The sequence below is a fragment of the Phoca vitulina genome, unplaced genomic scaffold (genome assembly GCF_004348235.1).
Source record: "Phoca vitulina isolate PV1807 unplaced genomic scaffold, GSC_HSeal_1.0 scaffold39, whole genome shotgun sequence".
In the NCBI taxonomy this organism is placed as follows: Eukaryota; Metazoa; Chordata; class Mammalia; order Carnivora; family Phocidae; genus Phoca; species Phoca vitulina.
The window spans coordinates 8,633,197-8,650,571 of record NW_022589742.1 but is presented as its reverse complement, the minus strand read 5'-3'; the positions used below and the strand labels follow the sequence as shown (position 1 = coordinate 8,650,571).

Genomic DNA, 17,375 nt, shown 5'->3' with positions numbered 1-17,375 from the left:
CTAAGTCTGGATTTTGCTCTTTTCTTTCTCATTTAGAGTGACAAAGCAGCCCTGAGTTAGAGACATCCTGTTGTATGTACTACAACTTGATAGCATTCCCAATCCTTAGGGGGAAAAGGCTCAACCCAAGGTGACAGAATGAGCCAGCATGGCAGCCTGGTGCTTTCATTCCAGGGTAACTAAATGCATCAAGCCAAACCCGGGGACCCCATCTTTGCATACAGAGTGATAAAAAGTATGAAAAGTCGTCACTGTAAATACAGTTCATAATTTGGGGTGCTAGTGACCTGCCCTAGCTACAGTTCCCTACTGTTTTTTTATTTTTATTTTTTTTAAAGATTTTATTTATTTATTTGACAGAGAGAGAGAGCGAGAGAGGGAACACAAGCGGGGGAGTGGGAGGGGGAGAAGCAGGCTCTCCGATGAGCAGGGAGCCCGATGCGGGACTCGATCCCAGGACCCTGGGGTCATGACCTGAGCCGAAGGCAGATGCTTAACAACTGAGCCAGCCAACCAGGCGCCCCTCCCTACTGTTTTTTTTTTAAAGTAGGCTCCACACCCAGTGTGGGGCTTGAACTCACCACCCTGCGATCAGGAGTCGCCTGCTCTACTGACTGAGCCAGCCCGGGGCCCCTCCACTGGTTTTTGTGATTGGAAATGGTCATCCATGATGCCACTGCAAGATCCCCGCACAGGTTTAGGGACTGGCAAGTGGCCGCTGCTCTAATCAATACCTAAAATGTAGCTCTGGGCAGGGGTTGGAAGAATTTTGAGAAGCATGATAGGGAAAGCCTAGACTGCCTGGAAAAGACTGTTGGTAGAAACATGGACATGCCAGTGAGGGCACATTTCAGTCTAACCTGTGAACAGCACGCTTCGGCTAGAGGAAGCTTCTAAAGCACATTTGAATGTCACCGATTCAAAATGGCTCTCAGCTCTGCTTTTTGCCTCTGCTTAGCCGCAGACTGGTTATAATCAGCCGGTTCAGATGGAGAGGTGATCCCACTAGAAATTCGTTTCCCCCCATGGAGTTCGTTTCCCCACTTGGACAACGGCTGCTTGGAACATCTGGAAACTAGTAGCTGGGGGCCTGTAACAAATTCTTCTGTGAACTTGACCGGCTTATGGCCAGCACCCCGTGCTGCTGAGGGAGGTGGGAAGAAGCACTAGAGCTCCCTGCTCCTCTCAACCCTTCGAAGGTTCCTTGGCAAGGAGTAGGTGTTCTCTGCAGATACGAACACAACTCCTGAAGGAAACGGCATTTGTTTGGCTTTTAGATACAAGTAGCTTGAAGAAAGTGATGTCTCTCCATGCTGTCCCCCTCGGCTCCATCCGTATGTATCAGATACACACTCGAGATCACGGACACAACATGAAATCCAGGGCTATGCCACGGAGCGGTGGCCCTCAGACCGGGCTGGGCGTCAGAAGGCCTAGCGGAAAACCGTGGCAGTGGACTAACAGCACATGTGATCTAGGTGCCCGTGACAGGCTCAGGGGTCCCCACTCTGCCGCAGTGTCCGTGTGCGCTCTGTGACGCTATGGTTGTGGGGCCAGATACATTTCTTTATCCCAGTATTTCTCAAAGTCAAGCCGGCTTCCTTAACACGGGGCTTCTTAGAAACCAGGGTGCTAACACACATTTTGAATCCCAAAGAAGGGAAGAGAGTATGTGAGTGGTTCTCGAGGAGCGGTTCCCCAGGGCCGGCAGCCTCAGCACCACCCGGGAATTTGTTAGCGATCCAAAGTCTTGAGCCCGCCCCAGACCTACTCAATCGGAGACTCTGGAGGCGAGGTTTGGCAATCTAAGTCTCACAGGCCCTCTAGGCGTTTCTGGTGTGTATTAAGGTCGGAGAGCCGGGTCTTTGCAGTGTTTTCCAAAACTGTTCTTTCATCAAGCATGTAGCAGGGCTAATATTTTCTACCATCGAAGTGTGTGTGTGTGTGTGTGTGTGAAGATGTGTGAAAGTCTCATCACTTGTAGGGAGGTTGTTTTGATGGCTACTGAATTATTAATGTATTTAAGCACCACTTCCTGTTAAAAACAACTTGAAATGGCTCAAAGAGAATGCTGGGAATAACAGATCCTTCCTGGGTATTGTGACCACTTTTTATTTACGCCAGGCTTCCCTGAGACACTGATGTTCTGATTTGTTTATCGCCAGCAGACCTGCGCTATTTCTGAACGATGAGAAAGCAAAAAGCAGCAACCAAAATAGTCAATACCAAACCTTAAAGTCCTTGGAACAAGGAGGAGACAATGTATTACTTTTCTCTACCGACTGAAAATTCATAGGACTTAATAAGGGGCGGGGGTTGAGTGATTCGGCTCATGGTGCGCAGTACAAAGGCTCCTGAGTCCGAGCGAGGCAGGCAGCCTCACTTCCTGCACGGACACTTCAGAGCTCAGGCAGGAGGAGGCAGGATTGGGGGGGGGGGGGGCTTAAGATGCAATGCAAGATGACGGGCCCAAACATCTCAGGAACCGGCAGCCTCCCCTCTGTGCAAAAGCAGGCTGCCCGGGGCCCCAGTAACTTTGACGGATGCCCTGGAAAGCACCAGTCAATTGTGTTTTTACCTGTTCTTCCACTCTTTCCTTCATAGATTGACCATTGACATTGAAAACGCTGACACTTTCCTTCAGCCTTTGGAGGTGGAAAGGCCCTTAGATATTTAGTCCTGCGCCTTCTCTCCTCTGGGAGAAATGAGCACCCGAGAGGGGACCTGACAGTGTGAATGGCAGACAGGATACTAGAACATGGGTCTCATTTGTACAATTCCATCACTGAATGGGAATGAGAAGTCTCTGTTCCAATCTGAGGTCCGAGTCCAATAACTAGTACAACAGACACACTTTACAAGAGTATTCATGTGAATACGAATCTCTGGACTGTAGACTGAGGGCAGTGAACCTTACATACATAAGTCAATGTTTAGGTCCAGTTTCTATGACAGTTAAGGGCACGTGACAAACAATAAATAGGCGTTGAAGGATTTTTCTTTGAATGAATATAAAGAGTTTATTCGGTGCGTATTTGGGTATACAACAACAAATATTAAACAACTTTTTTTTAAACTTTTTTTGTGCACAGGACAGAAGACTGCCTGTACATGCTATGTCCACTTTTGGAACACAGATTTTAACAATTATTAATGCACAAAATCTTACATATCATGCAACTCTATGCCAAGATTCCAACTTTCTTCCATGCAACAGATATGAAGATCTAAATGGAAACCTAGCTAAGTCTTAAACACTTTTCCAGAAGCAAGTATAAGTATATGTTGTTTAGGGGTAACCAGTCTTAACATTTCCTTGTACACAATATTCACATGCCAAATACAACGACAGGAGGACTCGTACATATACAGATAAGACATTTCTTATTTTAACAACACAAAAGACAACATCACAGCTCCACAGTTCCTGTCTTTATACAAGAAGCCACAACAATAGTTTAACATGGTAACACAAATGGAATTAAGAGAAATCTACACTTGAGGATAATCTTTTTTTTTTAAGTAATCTTTACTGACTGGGGTTGACAATACACCTCAATTTCTATGCACAGAATACAGCACAAGAACTTGATCAGAATACACTACAAATCTAAAAAAAAAAAAAAAAAAAAAAAAATTGGTAGAATCACAAGAACACTGTTACCTTGAGCCTGAGATGCCAATTCAGATTCAACCCTGAATTTGGTTGATTTGGATTAAGTGACAGAGTCAATAGAACCATTGAATTTCAGAAATCATAAAGTTGCACTATACCAAAGTAAAGAGTACATCTGAATCAAGCGTAGATAGAAAACATTAAGCCAAGAAAACAACACAGGTCACATCATTTTGTTTGCCCCTACAAGACATTTAAGCAGTTAATTTTGTTTTGTTTGTTTTGATTTTTGTTTTGTTTTGTTTTTGAAGAGCAATTGTGGTCTTTTAACTTTTCTTGGTTGGAGAGCAAATTTTTATCAGCATTAGTGCTGTGAAATGTTTTTGGCTTGTCATCCCCAAAGCACAGGTGAGATCATGAGAAAATTGGGCAGTCCTTCTCCAGGATTTAGTTCACTGATAACGCTTGGCATTCTTTTGCGCAAGCTCAATCGAAATTATGGGGAGCTAGTATGGATGATAAGAAGGTGTCAGGGCAGAGAGACTAGTGAACCCTGCCTGTCTGGTGAACGTCATTGACAAATGTGAACTTTTGGGGGAAGGACTGCTAGAATTCAACAGCACCTGGAGGTAAGGTTCTGTTACAGAGCCCTTGTTTTGCCCTCACTGGCTACGTTGATTCGTTGTGGCTCATGGACTTGCCTCCGTTCAGCACGCCGGAGACACTTCTGCTCTTGGTTGGGGTCCCGCTTCCAGACCGGGAGAACTCTGTGAGGTCGTGCAGTGACGGCTCCTTGTACATGGCCACTGGAAAGCAGAGAAACACCGGGTCAGGGGCCTTCGCGTGCGCACCCCGCGCTGGCCCTCAGCTTGTCTTCTGGTGACTAGGCTTCCCTGCTCTAGGCCGAACGCGGAAGACGCTGCTTCCAAGGACTCTGCTGAGAACGTACTGGCTTGGCTTGAGCAAACTCCAGTCTTTGGCACGGGGGTGTGCAAAGAATTCTAATGCCTCATTCCCACCACTTATGGTTATATACGTGAGGGCGTTAATGAAAAATGCATTTAATAAAGCTCTTGGAAGCTTAAATATAATCTACAGCATGCTGTGCAAGCCAAATATTAAAATTTTAAAACACTGATTTCTATCATGTTCAAAAGGATACTCTCCAAGAGCCTAAATGTTGAGTGCACGTCTTAAGGCAATACGTGGTACATAGTATTGTTGTTGTGCTGTGAGTAACAATACTAGCTGACACTTACAGAGCACCTACAACGTACTAGACACTATGCTAAGTGCTTCACGTGCATTACCTCATTTGATCCCCCAAAGAATCCTATGACTTGGGTGCTTTATCCATATTTTACAGGTGAGGAACACAGGTCAATAATCCAGCCATGCCCACCCAGTTAGGACAGAGGGGAGTTGGGATTCGAATCCAAGTAGTTTGGCCACAGAACACAGGCCACGCTGAGCAGTGCTATGTGGATCTGATGGGGCAGTGTGTTGCTACTCTCACCTTGATTCTAACCCCAGGCCAGTGACCTCTTGGAGGTCTCGCTCTGCTTTGCCCACGTCCTCCATCCCTTCTCTACCACATCTCAGCTACTTCTAACATCCTTATCTTCTGCACCCCATCTCTCTCCCTTACCCTTTCCACCTTGACTGCAAGACAAACTAGGAATGGAAACTGTTGGGACAGTATCGCTGGGCCGTTAAAGAGGGGCCCAAGGAGCTTCCCCGTAAGTGTTAAGCATGCAGACATTTGAGCATCTGTGTTTCTGTCCAGGAACCACTTTGGCAGGATTTGGGGTTCTTGGCTGTCCTGGGTTAGCAGTCAAGCTGCTCCCACATAAGCAAGGTGTTACTATCTACAGATGTACTATGGGAAAATTAAAATCAGAAGATTGGATGCTATTGTCAATGCTTAATGTTTTAAGTGTTATAAAATGTTACTAAATTTCTGTATAATTGCCTTTAATGGGGAAGAATTACGCTCCACTTAAGAGAAGCATGATGAAGGACTGAGTTAAGTAAGGGTACTCGTCTAATCCACAGTTCCTAGCGTGTCAAGTTTACCTTTGAGTGGTTTGGGCAGAAAGTGAGCTGCAGGCTTGTTCTTCTTCACATGGTTTCCTTTCATGATCTCCCCTTCTTTGTTCAGACCCAGATACCACCCTCGGCCGGACTGCTGTTGGCGGTATATCATCGATGAATACGTCACGTAATAATTTTCAAACACCGATTCTTTGAATTTGCACTCAGGTGTAAAATGTTCCTGGCAAGACAAGTAAATAAACCAAAGCTCAATATTTATAGCTCTGAACTTCATGGAGAACCCTGTGGTATTGTTCTTCAAGAGTCCAGGACATACTTTGTTCAAGCTTGTATGACCGGTGCTCTATTTTAACAGCATAAACTATTATCATTGGAAACCCAGACTATATATAACATTTCATATGATGCTTTGGAAAAAGCCCTAAGTGCAAGTGCCACTGATCAATGATTACTCTCTTTGTAATAAGATAATGGAAAAATTACAACGAGCCACATAACTAATATATTGGATAAATGCAAGAGCTAAAATCGAAAAGACCAGTATAAAGCTGTCACATGGAGCTTTGTTCCCTTTGGGATTAAATATGAGAAAACAAACATTTTGTCCTTCTTAATTTTCATAGGTTCTCTAGTTACCATACACTATAATTGTCAACTGCCCGAGGCCATTACTGGCTGCCGACGTTTCTAGAAGGATGCTACAAAGAAAGGCTACCTTTTGCTTTTAGGTCAACCAAATTGATTTGTCTTTTAATCATTGGACCTTGACTTAAAAAAGAAAAAAAAAAAATTCTCCGCTCGCCTCATCCTTGCCTTACAGTAATGTTTACAAGCCAATCAATAGAGAAGCAAGGAATTTACAGTAATTCTACAAGCAGACATGAGAGAGCAGCCCAGGGGACTCTGAACCCTGGAATGGGATTTCTGCCATGTGCTTGGCCATGTTTTCTTTGGATCTGTCCATACAAATGAAGGGTTCCTGATCCAACGGACTATTTCAGAAAAAAACCAACACAACAAACAAACTGAAAACCTTTCAAGTCTTGTGGATTTGTGTGTATGAAATAAACAGCCATCAAAAGTGGCCATTTGTGAGCCAAATGAAACGAGCAGCAGATTCTAATCTCTACGGAGTCCACGGAGTAGCAGTGGAAGACAAGGAGAAGAATGGCAGCTGAACGACATGTGATGGTGGCACCAAGGAAGCCATCTTAGATATTTGCCAATTTGCTGAGATGTTAATCAGGAAGAACTTCTCATAAAACCCTAAAAAGAAAACCACCTTGTAAAAATATCATATGCTTTGTGGACACCAGCCCTTTCTGAACAATGCCTCCATGGTCCCACCATCCTTCTTTTTCATATTAGATATCTGTCTAAGCAATGCACACTATCTGCACAAGAGAATCTGAAGTGCTCTCAGAATCTGAAGTCACTTCAGCAAAGAGGGACAGATTCCTCATATGAGGCAGCCTTTCTCTGAAAGTTAAGCCACATTTGCTTTTCTTTTGGGAATCCACAAAATCTGTTCCACTCCGTAAGCTCACCAATTCTCCCCATCTGGCCTCCAAGGCATTGATTAGAGTCATCTTTTGGGGTTATTTCAGCCTAGGGGCATACTTGATAAGTCCTCCAAAGATTCACACAAATTCAACCTGTGCAAGAAGAAATGTATTTCCAAGGCAATGATCATATGTAAGAACCGGTGTTCTGTTTATGGGTTGTGAAGACTCCCCTTTGTGGGATTCTCAACAGGGAAATCCAATGTATGCCTACAAATAAATGTGACTAAAAGTCTCCACATTTATTCTAGTGATGAGGACAGTTGCATATAACATTGTTGAAATTCTTGGGAATGAAATCACCATTTGGGGGGCACTGGGGTGGCTCAGTCGGTTAAACGTCTGCCTTCAGCCCAGGTCAGGATCTCAGGGTCCTGGGATCAAGCCCCACATCGGGACCCTGCTCTCAGTGGGGACTCTGCTTCTCCCCCTCCCTCTGCTTGTACTCTCTCTCTCTCTCTCTCAAATAAATAAATAAAATCTTTAAAAAAAGAAATCACCATTTGGGGAAAAAAATATCCTTGGAGGGTGAGTTTTACTTTCATAAAGAGTCAGAAACCGTTCAAAAATAAATATGGTGAACAATATATATGATCAAGGTGAGTGATTCTGTGTAGGTACATAAATACTGTATGACCGACTCCCAAAGGGTGGGATGGGATGACTGCCGAGGCAGGTCCCCAAAAAGGGCTGCAGTTAACGTCCCATGTGATGGCAGCCTTCACTCATTCGTTTATACGCAGTTTCTGACAATCCACTGTATGCTTGGGTGGTCCTAGAGGTTCACAGGTAAATAAGGAGCCTCAGAAAACTCCCCAGGTATTTGCAGGAGTCAGCCATATACCCAAATGATTTGGACACGAGGTGTGCTGCCATTAAGTACGGAACGGGAGACATAAAGGTGTTTTATGAGAACAGAGAAAGCCCAGTTTTGCTCTGACTGGGGGACTGCGGAGGGGTGGGCTTTACAGAGAGGGTGTTATTTTAGGTGAGCTTTGAAGGGTGGGTAGGAATTCAAACCAGAAAGAGGGGAAGGATACTATCTGAAGCACAGAGCCACAGTCCTTTGATGCGTCCCCTATGTCTCAGTAATTATCACCCACCATCCTATCCTGGTAGCTGCTCACGCTTCAAACTTCAGGGGACCTTGAAGTCCATCATCCACAAATCCCTCCAGCCCGTGATCTTTACCTTCCATTTCCACTGCTACTGTTCTAGCTTGCGCCCTCTGCCCTCTCTGCTGGCTTGCTGGCATAACCTCCCCTCTGGTCTCTCCCCTTCTGCTAGCACGTTTCCCTGCTAAAGCAACATTCCCTTCCTTAGGAACTTTTGACGGTTTTGCCTGGCTTTACGGGAAAAACAACTTGATGCGGCATCTACGATTCTCCACGATTCAGTCACCACCCTGACTTCAGCCTCACCCTCTGCCACAGGGTAGTGTGCGCCTCTGTGCCTTTCCAGAGGCCACTCGTTTCCTTTGCTTAGAATGTCATTCTTCTGTCTCCCTACCTCCTGGCTTTCCTCTCGTCCCTCACAGCCGAGCTCGGATAGAGGATCTCCCTCAGTCGGAACCGATTCTACGCGTATTTGTGCTCCCTTAAGCCCTACCTACATCTCTAGCTGCCCCCGTGACTCAGGCACATGCATGACGGCTCCAGACGGCAGGGAACTTGTCTTATTTTCTGAACCCACCTTCTCCTCTCACAAATGACTGGTCATATTGCCTAGCAAGCAGTGGACCACTCAACTCCCGTTTACAGGATTTGGATTTCGGAGATTCAGATTTCAGTCTGAGAAATTCCAGGATTCAGAAGTCCCAACCAGTGAAAAGTCTGCAGGGAACTTCCTTAATACCATATGGAATCGGCTGTCTGCAGAAGGAGGCTGTCATCGCACGGACAGATCCTGCAGGAGCGATTTGGTATCTGTTAAGAATAACAGATACTACACAGATCCTGGCACCTACAACATTAGGAGGAAAAACTTGGCGATTGTTACAACTATTGAAAAATGGCAAGGAAGGACTCAATGAACTGAATGCTCTGTCACATCCTGGCAATTTCTTAGTCATCACCACTAAATTTGGACTCAGAAACTCAGCAGAGAGGCAAATGAGGCCAAAAAAAGAATGTTGAAGCAACCAGAGGAGTGTTCTCTTCTCTGTGTGTGACACTGTCATTTTATCCAGTGTTGGAATGAGTAGGCAGAAGAGGCTTCATTTTTATCCAGTGTGGAAAAACGTGAACATCCCACCCAACACAGGAAGGACTAGCAAAGGGGTACTGGGTTCACCCTATCGGGGAAGCCCTGTCTGGAGGATGCCAGGTAGACACATGGCAAGGAATCAGCAGCCTCCTTTGACTGATGTGAAGATGATCATTAGCGCTCTTGAAAAAGGTACCATCGTGGCCTTGACACCCAGCAGACGTTAAACAGAGGCAGCATTGCTCTTCTGCATTTCATATACAGTAGATAAAAATCTGCTATCACGATAAATGAACGACTGGTTTCAAAAGATGCCAAGCATTCCCTGTGCAGCCGCTAAGAAGTTACTTGGCACGGGTACAAAAGAAAAGGTGCTTTATATCTTGTAACTTTTTATGCATTGATTTCTCCTAAAAGTTGTTTCTCGTGCATATCAGTAATTTTTTTTCCCAGAGGAATAATGTCTTTTTAGTTCGTGAAATAATCAATCTGTCTTTAAATCTCCTCTGTATCATCATCTCTATTCTCCTTGAAGTTCAAGGTTAGTTATTTTCTCAGTGGATATTGAACCCTTTTATCTAAGGAATCCATACCAGTTAGTTATCATGATTATATCTTGGGTAAGGAAGGAGAATCTATGCAGAATGAGCAGATCCAGGAGCAAAATCTAACATTTATTTCTTACCGATTTACTCACTATTAAGGGCGAAATAGTTTTTTTTGGAGGTGGAAATATCACCGGCGACAGGAAAACATCTGAAACCCTCCACACGACGTTCACAGAACATACTGGAGAGTACTTACGGCCACAAATGATCATGGTCAGCCACCCTAACAGGGCTTATGGCCTCTCTACAGACTTTGAGGGATTCACACCATCAGTAATGTTGGTTCGATGCAAATAACGCCCAGACCCAATGGTGGGCCACAAAGCATCTTTGCCCCAGGGTCAGAAGGAGCAACAAGGGCCCTGGGCTGCCCCTGGCATCGAGAGCAGTGTCACTCAGTGGGGGCTGTGTACCTGCACCCTGGGTCGCCAGAACCAAAAAGGTGAGAGTAAAGCATATCTGTCCATCATCAATGTCATCTCAGTGCCCTAAACGCATCTGCAAAACCAAGATACGCTCGCCATGACGAAACGCCTTTCTGATTAAAGTCACGTGGCAAACATGGGCCTCTGTAGCAGATTGTTCATACATTTTCCCCCTTGCATTTGTATTTTCAGCTCTGGTACCACTGGTCGGGTGGCCGTGCTTCATTGGAGTCTGTTCGTCAGCGGGATGGGAAGCTTTTGAGGATTGCCATGTACACTGTAAATGTTTCCTTTTAACACATTTCTCTTGAGAGAAGTATTTTTTAAGTGGGCTGCACTGATTCCCTTGGATCTCATGAGAGTAACAGTCTACTTGAGGTCGTCCATACGTCAGATGGCAACACTAAGCCCTTGGACCTGAACAAAGCTGGTGACATCCAGTGTAGCCTTTCACATATGTACACGCTAAGTGAACACATCCTGCTCCAGAGGAGTATTTCTCAATACGTTCTGTCTTATTCACACATAACACTTTGTAAATCAGGCACCGGAGAACATGGAAACAAACACAGTTTATAGATACATGAGTGGGCTTTTAAAGAAACTTAAAAAAATGAATGTAGTAAAACACGACTTCTTCCTTTCAACGGGTTCTATAAACATATTGTAACTACTCATTTCTCCCTTTAATCCTCTCGCTTGGTCCTGTCTTCCGGCCACATTTTCAGTAGCCTGACAATCCGATTACTTTAACAATTACTGCCAAAAGCAAGGGTCACTCTTCTAATTCTGAGCCATGTTCAGATGACAATTTTCTAGATCTAAAGTTAGCAGGTTACTTAAGCACGTCTGACTCGTGTGCGTCAATTATTCCCCAGTCTAATGAAAATAATATGCAAATTAAAATTAGATTTTCGACTCTGTTAAAAAAAATTTAAGATTTTTTATTTATTTATTTGACAGAGAGAGACACAGTGAGAGAGGGAACACAAGTAGGGGGAGTGGGAGAGGGAGAAGCAGGCTTCGTGCTGAGCAGGGAGCCCGATGCGGGGCTCGATCCCAGGACCCTGGGATCATGACCTGAGCCGAAGGCAGACGCTTAACGACTGAGTCACCCAGGCGCCCCCTGTTAAAAAAAACTTAAAAAAATAGATTCTTAAAACAGAAATCAGACCCATGGGGGTGACACTGTAACTACCTATATTCTCTATATAGGTCTTCCCTCGATCAGTGATTTCAAAACCCAGGATTAATTATTATATTCAGGACTTTGATGTTCTCTCCCAGGGTATATTTGATGTGAATGAACTTCATTATTATTAAGATCAAAGAATGGGAAGGGAGAGGTTGGGGGAGAAGGAATCGATATTATTAATTCATGATAAAGAGACAATGGTTTGTCCATTCAAATATCCTCTGGACTGTGAGATACTTGAGGGCAGCTCCTAGCATGAAGCCTGGCTTATAGTCCATGAAGAAAACACATAGGTTGAAATAAATAAATGAAAGACCAGAATAACATATGAAGGGAGCTTGGTAGCTCCCGTGTATGGATCCGGAAAAGGGCAAAGTGTGGCATGCTCTGCACAGAGGGCTGGTTGAGAATAGACACTGACGAGTGAGAACCTGCCTGTGAGGCCAGAGAGAGCAGGTGCAAAAGGGAGGACGGGGGCCTACAGACACATTCAACTTGAAAAACTGGAGAGGGAGGAAAGGAAGAGAGAAGAGAGGGGTGGGAGGGAAGAAAGGAGAGAGGGAGGGAGGGAGGGAGAGAGGGAAAGACAAGAGGGAATAATAAAGACAAAACAGCGCTTAAGCAGCAAGAATAAAGAGATTTCCTGTTAATAACCAAGATAGGGGCCTTAAACTTCTCCTCTTGCTCTCTGGGTCTGCAAATAGCCAAACATTTCAATTGAATTCTATTACCTGGAGTTTTGTTAAAATTGGGGGGGGGCCCCCTACCGGTCCTGCTGACCTGACTGGATTGCTGTACGAGGATCCAGTGAGATGAGGTGTGTGAAAGACGTTCCATAAACATGAAATGTGGGATGACTTCTCAAAATACATGGCCAGAAAACCAGGGCAAAATAAATACATTCTCATTTCTTTCCAAGGTACTTCTTCGCTCCGGAATCCGTTTATAAAGGGTCTGCTTATTCGTGTTTTATTAACATGGGAGAATATAAATTCGGCCCCTAAATTAGGACTGCACATGAATTACACTTTGTGTTTGGTGCTCTCCTCCAAGCCTGCTCCCCAGAAAACTGTTTCGCCTCCTTTCATTTTTCATTTCTGTCCACAGCTCTAACGAAATGAAGTGCTTACAAATGGGCTTCATGAAATACCATGCAACAAAAATGACTTCAAAGTACACATGTTATTTAGCGACCATTGTAAAGAAATGCAAATTATAATTAAGAAAATGGATATGGGATGATTTTTCCTCATATGGCTACAATGAAATTTCTTGGTAGCACTTTCATATTCTAAGATATTTCATAGATACTTTGATTTATCTTATGTTGACCCCACAAAATATGCCAGCACAGTATTGCATTTTCTCAATTCTTCACAAACCAAAATGACAAAAAAAAAAAAATACTAAGGAGCTTGTCAATCAATTGCCTGTTTAAAACAGAATCAGGACATAGATCTGACCATATTTTAGGCCTGGAGTTCATTTAGTCCTTTGTATTGGCCTGTTCTGGATTTTCATATATTTTTGTAAATCAGTCTCATGCCAGGGATTACTGAGACTGCCAAATTTTACAAAGTGATTTGTTTTATTTATTTTTACTTTTTTATTTTTATTTATTTTATTTATTTATTTATTTATTTATTTATTTTAAAAGATTTTATTTATTTATTTGAGAGAGCGAGAATGAGAGAGAGAGAGAGCATATGAGAGGGAGGAGGGTCAGAGGGAGAAGCAGACTCCCTGCTGAGCAGGAAGCCCGATGCGGGACTCGATCCCGGGACTCCAGGATCATGACCTGAGCCAAAGGCAGTCGCTTAACCAACTGAGCCACCCAGGCGCCCCATATTTTTACTTTTTTATTTTTAAAGATTTTATTTATTTATTGGAGAGAGATAGAGATAGAGAGATTGAGAGAATGAGTGGGAGGAGAGGTACAGGGAGAAGCAGACTCCCTGCAGAGCACGGAGCCCCTCTCCTTACTTGATCCCAGTTCTCTGGGATCATGACCTGAGCCGAAGGCAGACGCTTAACTGGCTGAGCCACCCAGGTGCCCCGATTTGTTTTATTTTTATAACACTGAAATAAGCTTGAAAAAAAGCAGGAGACAAAACAAAAACAATGCATCCCTTATAGAGCCTAAGAGGGGTTGTTTTTGTCATCATACAAAAATTATGTGATCCAAAGGCCTCATTCAGCTCCAAACCTGATCAGCAAATAGGTTTTGAAATGGAAGTAACTTGCTACGATTTGTAAGGAAGATGGATGGGCCACATGTCTCCAAGGCTGTGTAACCGGTTCAAGACAGTGTTAGTGTGACCAACCCCTTGCAGAAGAATACAGATTGTTTAGGCAATGCAATTAGGTAGCAGAAGACATCCTTCATTTTCTGCAAGACACATTACAGAGAGACTGTGTGACCAGCACATTAATTTTCAAATCTTACTAGATTTAATCTTACTGTTTAACAAAAGTCTGTGGCAAAGTATTTTTTTTCCCAAGGGAAGAACACTTCTCTTAGCTGAATAACTCCCTAAAACTTTTTTTTTTTTTTTTGTCTATGATGTGCATTAACTCTGGATGTTGGTTTTTCCTATAGAATGGCTGACCTATGTGTTTTGACAGGGAAATCAGATATCAGATACGATTTCTAAAAATAAACTTCCCTGTCTTCTGGCTGCTTACCAGAATTAATTTGTGCCCATTGGGCAAATATTCTCTGTTACTATGGTGCTTTCTCATTTGCGGCGGTACTCTTCTGTGTAATAGCTTCAGAGTGGGATCTAAATCCATCTCCAAGAGAAGGACCTGGGAAGTATCTGTAGTCAGCAAGAGAATAAGCTTAGTAGGTTGTAACTTTTTAGGTGGCTGTTGCAAGGTCCTGACTGAAAATTCAAAGCCTGGGGACTCTGAAAACTTTTCCCAGAGATGCGATGAACTGTCATGGCAAAGGAGAAAGGCTCTTTCCTCGTAGATCAAATAAAAAACTCTGGCAAGGTAGGTGGCCTATTAAAAATGAAATCATACCAAGATGGGTGCCCAGGATGTTCTAGCACTTCAGGCAATTTTGAGGATCGTCATTTTGATTTGTGTTGGAGAGTGGTTGTGTTAAATTTGATAGGGTCTGTCTGTGTCGAAGAGAGTCACTTACAATAACCAGGACTCTGCTTCTTCAAAGACTTTCAGAGAAGACTTCTTATCTTTTCTCTCGCACAGTAGGAAAGCGAGGCTGGACAACCCCGACCACAAGTCACTACTGCGTGCTTTCCACCGCGCACCATAAAACCTTGCATTTCTAACTCTCATTTGCCCCTGGAAAGAAGCTAACCGGACGATGCTATGGACAGTCACTTACCACAAGTCTGAATGGGGGAAAGTCAGCTCATTCATTCAAGACACAAATGGAAGAATTCATTCTGAACCACTACTTTCCAAGAACCTCCTGTGTGCCAAACACCATGGGAGGCCCCCGTGTGTATATAATGATCTGTGTGTATCTAATTGATCTTGATGGCAGCTCTCTGGGATAACTACATCCCTCTGGCCTGAGAGGAGTCCCCCACCTCACAAGCGATAAAACCACAGGAAAGAAGCCCTTAGCAAGTCCTTTCTTTATAAACTTGGTTGCAAGTGTGCCCTTTCACGCAAAGAGTCACCTTGCAGACAGACAAGAGCTGTGAGGTCAATTCTCCTCTAAAGGACAGTTCTAATTATCTGCTGAAGGTCCAGCCCTTCCTCCTTTTCTCGTGCCCTGCCTCTCTGAACCCTGAAGAGCTCTGTTCAAACCTGCCTCTTCCACTTGCCAGATTTCCGGCTTTGGGCAATCTACCTGTGCTCTGCGCCTGCACCTGCCAGAGGAGCCCAGCATCCTGTGTTGGATCCTCTGGATTTTGATGATCCTCAAAATTGCCTGAAGTGCTAGAACATCCTCGGCACCCATCTTGGTATGATTTCATTTTTAATGAAAGGGTGTGGGAGGCAGTGAGCACACGTGTATGTGCTCACTGGCTATGGGATCCCTTCCCTCGCCTTCATCTGCAGTCCATGTGATACATAAGAAGATGCGGCACCCTTGCCACCCCAACTTGAAATTGGTACGAACACTAGCGGTTGGGGGTGCCTGGCTGGCTCAGTCAGTTGGGTGTCCGACATTTGATTTCAGCTCGGGTCGTGATCTCAGGGTTGTCGGATCGAGCCCTGTGTTGGGCTCTGTGCTTCGAGCGGAGTCTGCTGGAGATTCTTTCTCTCTCCCTCTGCCCCTCCCCCTGCTCGTGCATGCTCTCTCTAAAATAAATAAATAAAATCTTAAAAAAGAAGAAAGAAAACTAGCAGTTGTCAATGAAAACAAATGAGCAGAGAAGCACCTTCTCACTTCTGGGAGGGCTTCCTGTTACACATTAAGCGTACGAATGAGAATTCCATTCAGTAGTGATTCCTTTTCAAGGCTAACAATACATGAGCTTTGAATTTGGGGCTTAAAATATCCTAAGATTCTAAAATTTGCATTACTATGTGTATCAGTGGGACCCACATGATATTAAAGAGATTTGTGAAATAATCCAGTATTAATGGGCCCAATGACATTTGCATGTCTCATTTTAATTACTATGCCACAGAAAGTACAACATTATTATCTCCCTTCTTTTGTTCTAAACTACCGTTTTGCTGGTTCTACTTTCATAATGTAGGTTACTAATAACAATAATGAAAAATCTAATATTACCTTATGTTTAAGCAGTGTCTACTTTTAAAGTTTTCTGTAACTGCCTAAACAGTTATGGCATTCAAGTGACAGATAAGGGACAATTGAATAATGATGATGATAACAAAGGTAATGATTATAATGGATTTTGGTAGACTTTTTTCTTCTCTTTAAAGAACTCTTTTTACTGTTGAGGAAATGGAACCAGAGATGCTAATACACTGGAACCTGGTTTCACACGTTCTTCTAGAGGGTAACTCGAGCAGGGAAGCAGCTCCTTCTAGAGGAAGCTGGAATCTGTTTCAGGTAGCTGGTGTTGACATGTGAGAGGTCCTTACTTTAAGGCAACCTGAGCTCTCAGGACGCTTCCAGGGCTGCAAAAACCCTTAGGACCCTGCAGTCCTAACTGGCCCTTGGAAGGAAGAGCTTTACCACAGAGCTCAGGCTAAGCCAGTCAGCCTGTCTCAGCCCACTCTTTTCTCCAGCTCGCCAGATAGTTTTCCACTGATGTGTCGATTTAACATTCTCCCAGATTATGCCATGAAAAGTTCATTCTTCTACTGTAAAATGTTCATGACTGAATTTCAGCATATTTGGGGTTTTTTCTTCTTTCCAGTGACCTCTCTACCCTAGGAGGTTTTAGGGGATGACCCCAGAACACGTTTACTGAAACTAGGCTTTCGCCTCTTTAGGTGCAGATGTGGGTAATGGGAAGGAGACACAGAGATCAGTCGCCTCAGGTGTGTGTGTGTATGTGTGTGTGCGCATGCGTGTCTGTGTGTGCCTGTGTGTCTGTGTTGGAGAGAGAGAGAGAGAAAGCACACCTGCTGGTAAGAGATGGGATAGGGGACAAACAGAGAAAGACAATAAAGAGTGAAAGTCAGTGTGATGATTTGTTTTTCCTAATTCTATAATCCTGTGACCTTTGAGAAATGCCTGCCATCCCTGCACTCCCCACCAAGGTTGAATGGGGAAGGTGGGAAAGTGAATTGTCTTTCCTCTGTGGA

At 43.9% G+C, this 17,375-nt stretch overlaps 1 protein-coding gene across 2 annotated transcripts in view; it reads right to left on the bottom strand.

Annotated features, from left to right (window-relative positions):
* Positions 1-2,994: 2,994 nt before the first annotated feature.
* Positions 2,995-17,375, bottom strand: part of FGF13 (fibroblast growth factor 13) — a 474,294-nt gene continuing 459,913 nt past the window's right edge. Inside the window, exons 6-7 of one of the 2 annotated variants that reach the window (XM_032428191.1) lie at positions 5,693-5,891; positions 2,995-4,422 (exon numbers count right to left, since the gene is read on the bottom strand). In XM_032428191.1, the coding sequence (XP_032284082.1) occupies positions 4,286-4,422; positions 5,693-5,891 (336 nt within the window). In that variant the 3' untranslated portion in view covers positions 2,995-4,285. The remainder of the gene's footprint in view (positions 4,423-5,692; positions 5,892-17,375) is intronic. The other variant, XM_032428192.1, reaches the window with a different exon arrangement.